At 46.9% G+C, this 8,403-nt stretch overlaps 1 protein-coding gene across 1 annotated transcript; it reads right to left on the reverse strand.

Annotated features, from left to right (window-relative positions):
* Nucleotides 1–90: 90 nt before the first annotated feature.
* On the reverse strand, nucleotides 91–7,110 carry znf710a (zinc finger protein 710a). The gene is made up of 5 exons (XM_084555590.1): nucleotides 7,070–7,110; nucleotides 3,508–5,028; nucleotides 2,578–2,769; nucleotides 2,307–2,481; nucleotides 91–1,868 (listed from the first exon to the last, which is right to left on the reverse strand). The coding sequence occupies exons 2-5, from the start codon at nucleotides 4,987–4,989 to the stop codon at nucleotides 1,699–1,701; spliced, it is 2,019 nt and encodes a 672-aa protein (XP_084411716.1). The 5' UTR covers nucleotides 4,990–5,028; nucleotides 7,070–7,110; the 3' UTR covers nucleotides 91–1,698.
* Between the last annotated feature and the right edge of the window lie 1,293 nt (nucleotides 7,111–8,403).

Below are 8,403 nucleotides of genomic sequence, written 5' to 3' on the forward strand. Positions count from 1 at the left end.
GTTATGTGTAGTTTTCGGATAATGAATGAAAACCGTTTTAAAGGTAAATAAATTTATTATTTTACAGTATTGTCTGGTACACAACATTGTACATACAATTCTATCCACATTATCTCCACACTAATGTCTAATACAGAAAGCCATTGAAGCTGAACATCTTCCCCCTTGTATCGTCACTGAAATAGTGACGGAGTGAAGGCAGAAGCTGAGAAACTCACAAAAATGAGCAGTTTTTATTTGAAATGCACTATATCAACATCGCAAACGGATACCTTGTTTGCAGGTTACGAGTTTGAAAAGCTAAGCACTGGGGAAACTGAATATATTGAGCATTTCCAAATCATTTTCCACAAGGTCCATGGCCCTGTCACATGTTGGGAGGTTGTCGTTCATCACTTGAGACCAGTGTACAGCATGATGGATGGCATGCTCTCGCAGACACACTGGGGCACTTAATATTTCTGTCCGAGTTTTTTAGGACAATTCTTGTTGAGATTCATCCATAAAAAATAAACGGGGAAAAAAAACAAAAACGGCACAAATACAAATGCAGAGTTTCCACTGCTGTCGCAAAAATGCTGCAGTCTCATCATGGGAAGGCTGGAATGAGGGGAAAATGGTGAGGTTTGTTGAAAAAGAGATGCTGCACCACAGTCTGTTCTCTGTGGTAATCTTTTGAAGAGATCTACAGATGGGCGGGAGGGGAACCTGAATGTAATTTCATGAGGTCTGCGATTGGACCCCGAGAAATCCAATGTCCCAGCTCGACACAACAGCCAGGAAAAGAGACCGACGGCTCCCGTAGGTGCGAGATTTGATCCAGTTCTTTGGTAAAAGGGGTCCGACCATTAATAAGGATGTTTTAGTTTTCTTTTCATTAGCGTCTTAAAACATTCCACAGAAACAGTTACATTCATGGACTAGAGATCAATACAGGGCGATGCTCGTTAATGCAGACATGTAAAAAGTAGACACAGTGGTCCTCAGTGCAACGCACTGATCACAGTACCAGCCAGCATACAAGAGGGCCGATACATTCTGTACAGTAATATACAATAAAACACAGACTGAAGTCGTTCTGCAGACCTCAAATTTATTTTTATCAAAATGAATCGTTAACCTTTGCAACTCGATTAGCTTTGGCAAGTGAAATGAACAGTAACACTTGTTCCCTTCTTGAACCCTTCACATTGGTTTACCCCAGCAGACTGAGAGAGACCGGGATTGTCTGAGTGTGTGTGTGTGTGTGTGTGTGTGTGTGTGTGTGTGTGTGCAGTTTAACATTTAATATATGTGTTTCTGCTTGTAGCTAAGGATGTGCTTTTCAAATTGGGCTCAGATGATGTTCTTGTTGTTAAGCAACTGACAACATATACAAATTTCTATATCTATATATATATATATATTCATATATTTATTCTTCTTTTAAACCTAAATGCTCTTATTTTAGACTGTCCCCCTTTTCTCAGATATATCTTGGAAATTTGCAATGTTTGAGAGATGAAAAATACTTAGATAAAACGTATAGGTTTTAACATTGGTTCCAGTGCATTTTGATGTGCAGTTTGCTGGGCTTCTCCGCGTCCTTGAAGAAGAGCGCTATGCCTTTAACAGCAAGAGAGAAAAACTAGATAAACAAATGAAAAAATTGTTTTCATTAGTTCACACTTCTATTCAATATGGGGTCATTTTAATAATTCATGCAGTGCTGAAGCGCCCTGCGCCCTTCCCATAGGTGCTGTAATACTCCAGTTGAGATAGTTTAGCAATGTCTGGTGTGTTGTTGTTATTAGCCCGGTTTTCCCGCTCACTAAACTCAAAGCTCTCCTCTTCATAGTCCTCCTGGCCTTCTGTTTCTGGGGGGGGTTCTGGAAAGGGAAAGCAAATGCACAAATATGATCCCACTTTGTCCTCAGTGACACACACACAGAGCTCTTCTTGAAGACGTATGGCTCCTCAGTGACACACACACGGAGCTCTTCTTGAAGACGTATGGCCACATTGAGGACGACTAGTAGTTTGCCCCTCCGCTGATAGAGACAGGCATGTGTAATCCAAGCCCTGCTATATTTACTAAACACACAAGGAGGGAGTGACAGAAACATCACAATGCTTGGCCACTAGATTACAGTACATGCAGAGTCAAAGGGATGCATTAGGGACAGACTGAGTCACAAAAATGCAACACGAAACCCTCAAATCCAAGTCCCACTCTAAATTTGCCACGCACAACCCATCCATAAATCCAAATTTCATCTGCCTGAAGGCAGAGTGTAATTACAGAGACAACAGATGAAGTAACTCACCATGTCCATCTATTGAGGCGTCCATGATGCCGTGTTTAACCTTCATGTGTCGGCTGAGGTTGCCCTTCAGGTTGAACTTGCTCGTGCAGTAAGGGCACTTGAAGGGCTTGCTGCCAGCGTGGAGATGCATGTGGCCCAGCAGGTTGTACATTCTGTTGAACGACTTTCCGCACACCTGAGAGACGAGAGCACAATAGTCAGCACTCCTGTCTGCGACGTCACAGTGGGATCCAGTTTTCTTTAAAGTGGACTCCACTCCACCTTTACCCACCTTGCATTTGAAAGGCTTGACCGGCAGGTGGACAATCATGTGCGTTTTCAGCGTCTGCTTCTGGACAAAGGTCTTGAAGCAGACATGGCACTGGAAGGGCCTCACACTGGCGTGGATCAACATGTGTCTCTTCAGGTTGGCAGACAGCGTGAACTCTCTGGAGCAGACGTCACACTTGAATTCTTTCATGCCCTGGGGAAACAAAAAAAAATAAAAAGTGTTTGGGCCTTTTAATTAATTTGGCAAAATATATGGTTTAGAGGAAAATAAATAATGAGTCATAGCGAGGAAACACACGAGGAGCTTGCATGTGCGCTTGTGTTTGAGCATTTCCAGTCAGGCTTTTGATCCTACCCGTTTAGATTGAATTACCACTCCCCTGCCCCGCACACCCAGGCACGGTCACGTGTTGAAAGACCAAGAGAAAAGTCCAAGAAAGATTGTTTTTTTTTCAAGTCTCGACATTCATTTTACCTTTATTTTAATATTCAACTAAGCATATGCTGTGGATAAAATAGACTGCTGTATAATGAAATGGAGAGAAAGACCAGTGATTCATCAGACACAAAGGGAAGTAGCTTTTGCGGATGACACAAAACACAAAGTGGGGGGTTGAGCCGCACAAAAAAAAATCTCAAGGCCTTTGAAGGCTGTGTTTACAAAGCAACTGGTTTTGGAGAAAAGGCTGTGATGCATGTGTGCCATATACCCCTATTTATCCATACAGCAGACTCTGAGTCAAAGAAGCCAAAATACTTCCCCTTTTACCCCTGAATCCCTTCAATATTTATATGTTAATCATAAGATTTCTCCTATTTTAAATAAAGGTTTTGCAATGTTGTGCAGCGTAGTCAGGAGGCCGGCCTATTTTGGCTTTTGCTTTTAACTAAATGAATTGGTAGACAAAGCCACATCACTGGGTTTCAGTACCTTAAGCGGGAGGTCGTGCGCTGCCAGTACCTTGTGAGTGAGGGCGTGTTGTCGGAGGTGGTGGATCTGGACAAACTCCATGCCGCACTCGGGGCAAACATAAGGCCGTACGTTCTGGTGTTTCATCAAGTGGTTCTGCAGCTGGCTCCGGTAAGCGAAGGACTTGTGGCACTCTGTGCACTGGTACGTCGTGGGGCCCTGATGACTGGTCAGGTGGCGCTTCAGGTGCGCATAGGTTGGAAACTCGAGGCCGCACTGGGTGCAGACATGGCACTGACCATTCTCGTGTTTGTTCTCATGGGTCCTCAGCTCGCTGGGGTAGGCAAAGCCGCGGCCGCAGAAGCGGCAGCTGTAGGGCTTGACGTCTGAATGCTGCAGCATGTGCCTTTTCAGGTGGCTGGTCTGCGTGAAGGCCTTCTCACAAACTGTACACTTGTGAGGTCGGGTTCCCTGGTGGGTGAGCAGGTGTGTCTGGAGGTGGCTCGGCTGCTTGAAAAGCTTCCCACAGTGTAGACATTCATGAGGCTTGATTCCATTATGGCCCAGGATATGAGTGACAAGGTTATATTTGGATGTGTAGGACTTCTCGCACATGCGGCATTTCCAGCGTTTCAGACCCTCTCCCACATCCACACAGTAAGACTCGTCAATCTGAACGTTGATGTCCAGTCGGTCAATCTGCATTCGTCTGGCGAGGCCCTCTGGGTCTGACCACAGCATGGCCTGGCCGTTCTCCTCATACTCTCCTGGCATTGCCATATCAGCAGACTCGTAGGCCACTTCATTTGAATCATAATAGCGGTTCTCCATGGGACTGCCAGTCTCTCCGCTGGTCTTGAGGTTTAGTGCTACCTCTTCTTCTTCCTCTACCACCAAGTCTTCTTCCTTCCTCTCTCTTTCTCTACCAGAGTTTTCTTCTTGTTCCTGTTCTGGCTGTCCATCTGTTTTTGGTTTGGATGTGTCGCTCACACATGAGGGACAGTTTCCACATGCCTGCTCCTCTTTCAGAGAGCCTACGTGGGTGACTGGATCCTCTGACTTGCCAGGACTACGCCTGCTGTTCATATGAATGCATGAAGGAGGAGTATCAGACTCAAGTCTTTCACCTTTAATCTGAGCCTGTGGACCGGGTAGTTTGTGTGGGTGACCCTCTAATTCTCCGTCACTCCTGGGCCTCTTGGTCCTCCCACGGGGGCCGGGCCGTCTTCTCTCACTGCAGTGGGGCTGGGGCTCCGGCTCCCCAGCAGGCTCTGCCAGGTAGTCCCCATTGGCCCCTATCAGCTGATCAGCATACTCATACTCCATTGACTCAGGTGGAGGCGGGGGACACTCTCTTGGCTCGCCTGTGTAAAAGCCATTAGGAGCAATGGTGGCCCCGAATATTTCATTCTGGGAGATGAGGCCAAGAACGGCAGCCTGAGCCAGAGATAGCACCACCACAGGCTCCGTCTGTGTGCCCACATCCACTTGACCCTCAGTCATCTTTGGGTAGGTCCGCACCAAGCGGCCAGTCTCCTCCTCCTGGAAGAAAACACAAACAAACATACAGCAAGAGTCAGAAATGAACTAAAAGCAAGTTCACATGCTTGTGCTTTATATTATTCCGTTGTTACAAAACCTGCCTTACACAATGCTTCCTCATATAACCTCATTTCCACATTGAAGCCTCACAATGTTGGTAGAAACAAACAAAAGGCTGTGTTTCTCTATAATAGTGAAATTGTCATAAAAGAAAAAAAAAAAGAGTCTTCTTTATCAGGACTCTAGGACAGCGCTAAGATAATGTTTTTCAGATTTACTCTGTGAAAGCCACGTTCAGACTACGCCTTGTGTCTTCGCTCTGAATCCACCGACCATTAGATTGAGGAGATAAGTCAGATCTGTGTTAGCACCCCGCTTCCTTCCTTCACAGGCTTTAGAATAATAAAGAACACAACAAGGGATGCAGGTCAGGCCAGGAAGTTGACTTCCGTGGACTGTCCTCAGCACTTCCTGTGGGGTCCTGGGACAGCCTGGCTGACTAAAGTCGGCTCATCACTGAAGCTATCTGTCCCATTCACAGGGACCAAAGCGCCTCAGCTCTATACTCTCTTACCGTGGCTAACTTTATAATGCCTGCCACACTGGGCTTCCTTAACGTGATGATATATGCTGGCAGGCGGTCTCATATCCATAACAGACATTCGATTGAGCTTCGAGCTCATTCTGTATTCCAGACCTATGCATACGAGTCGCTAACATAATTGTAGGGTTCGGAAGTGTTTCAGACCCACATGCACATGTTTACCCTGCTGCCTGTGAAAGCGGAACAGTGAAACTATGGGGAAGAAATTGTGGTGCGACCGAACAGTCCCTCTGTGGTAAAGGAGAAGTGAGCATAGTCACTGGTTTCAGGTTATTTCTCAGCATGGACCTGATCGGAAGGAAAATGTACAGAGAGAAGCTCTGACCCCTGGTTTCCTTTTAGACAGCGCTCTAGTCTTCACTCTGCCATATAAGAAAGAGCTGCTCCCTTTCCTGACACAATACTCAGAGAAAAGAAAGGAGGGGATGGAGAGAGAGAGAGAGGGGAAGAAAGGAAGAGCAGATAGAGAACGAGAATAAAGGTGTGTGTTAGTGTGTGTGGGGAGAGGGGAGTAGACCTGGATGCCCTGATAACCACGTCATTTATAATTACTGCTTTTAAAGTAGTCAGACAGAGACAGACTGTGTGTTTGTGAGAAAGAAAAGGAAAGAGACTGGGTGTGTATTTGAAAGCATGTGTGTGTGTGAGTGAGAGAAAAGAGAGGGAGGGAGGTATGGAGAGAAGGAGAAAGAGCTGTGGGCGGGGGAGGAGTGGAGGGAGGGAGACAGAGAGAGAAATGAGATGGAGGGGCTGAAAGATAAAGAAAGAGGGGAGGCGAGGGAGGGGAGGGAAGGGGAACGAGAGATTGAGTGAGCATGTGAGAGGAGGGAAGAGAGAAAGGAAAAGGAGAGGGAGGGGGTGTGCGAGGGGTTGGGGGGGGGCCGGAGAGAGACAGAAAGACAGAGTGAGTGAGTGAGTGAGAGAGAAAGAGGGGAAGGAGGGAGGGAGGGAGGGAGGGAGGGAGGTAAGGAGGGGGAGCTGTAGAGAGAAGAAAAAGCACAGCAAAATGAAAGGCTGACAAAATGAAAGAGAAAAAGACAAATGACAAGTAGACAGAGAAGGTAGGGTAATAATTGCAAGAGTCCGTACTTTCGCATTTAAAGTTTCAACTGAAAGACACCTAAGGACAAACAATCAGAGCAGAAGCGGAAAAAACGTGCAGCGGAGAGAGAGAGACAGGGAGAGACAGAAACACAACTGTCCTTTTTGAAAAGATGTTCCCACTGCAGTACTCGTGTGAACGTGAAAAAGTAATCTTGCTTCCCGTTCAAGCGCACACGCGGACAACAGTGCAAATAGCCCACTAACAAACTGCAAAACAAGTAACCGTCACCCCCCCCCCCCCCCCCCGCCCCCAACCCCACCACCACCACTCCCCCCCCCCCACAGCCCAACTCCCTCCAAACATCTTTCTCTCTCTGCCGGTCACAAACTCACCACATTGTTCCTGGAGTGATGTTTAAGGTGTTTCAGGGATCTCATCCTTCAGGAGAAATGAGTGGAGTAAAAAAATCCACCTCCTATTTATATCTGTGGGAGAGTGGGGCGGTCCCACGGCTCATCCTCCTCCTACTGTTGCTGTTATCAGAACTGACTGTGCCTGCCCCCCCCTCCTCCCTCCCTCCCTCCCTCCCTTCCTCCCTCCACCACCACCAGCCCTCCACCCCATCACACACACACAGCATCACCCCATTTCTTTCTCTTCCTCCCACCCTCTCCTTCCCATCTCACTTCTCTTTCTCTCCTCTTTTCTCTTACAAACACACACACACACACACACACACATCTTATCTCCCTTTCTCACTACATACAATTCAGCATGACCCTTCAACACACATTTCTCTTTAAGGCGCACACAGGCACGAGCTCTATCTTTTCTTGATCACACTTCATACTTTGCATTTCCTTTTTTTCTTTTACAAGCATGTGCTCAAACGCACCAACAATTATTAAAAATCTAATCAGTAGTTCCTCTCTACGCGCTTGGACGGATATATATACATGCACGCACACACACGTGTTTTTATGTATATGTTTTGCATGTACGTACGCACACATAGAGGCACGTACACACTTTCACAACACACATGTACGCTCCGAGGGCGGAGGTGCGTCTGTCAGTGGCAAAACAGTCAGACAGATAATGTCTGAGAAAACGGCAAAATTTTAACTTTCCGGCGAGCGTGTAGTTTGCTGCCATTATTTCCAGATTCAAACTAATTAACTATTGAGACAGCCTGAAGTATACTGTCTGAGAAATTCACAAGAAAAATAAAGAGTGACAAAAGAAAAGAGAAGGAGAAAGAAAGGAGAGAAAAGCAGTTAGGAGAGAGGGAGGGAGGGAGACAGACGTGGGGGAGAAAGAATAAGGAAGAAAGAAGCGGAGGGAGGGGGAGTGAAGCTGAGTGGAGGAAGAGAGGAGGGGGGGCGGTGGTGGGGGGGTGAAAGAGACAGAAAGAAAAAGGGAGAGAGGAAAGAGAGCTGGGGTGGGGGAGGGAAGAAGAGAATGCAGCAAAAAGGAGGAAGAAGGAAAAGGAGAACTGGAGGGGAGGAGGGGGGAGGGGGGCAGGGGCATAAGAAAGGATGTGGCAAAAGAAAGAGAAAGAATAAAAGAGAGAGAGAAAAGAAATGGGGGGTGGTGGTGGTGGTGGAGAGGGGGGGGGGTGGGGATGGGAAGAGAGATAGAGGGAGGGTTGAAAGAAAATGCAGTGAAAGAGAAGTGTGTGTGGGGGGGGGTGGTGGTGGTGGGCTGGAGGAAAGAAGGAGAGAGA

Source organism: Chelon labrosus, assembly GCF_963514085.1.
Source record: "Chelon labrosus genome assembly, chromosome: 11".
Classification (NCBI taxonomy): Eukaryota; Metazoa; Chordata; class Actinopteri; order Mugiliformes; family Mugilidae; genus Chelon; species Chelon labrosus.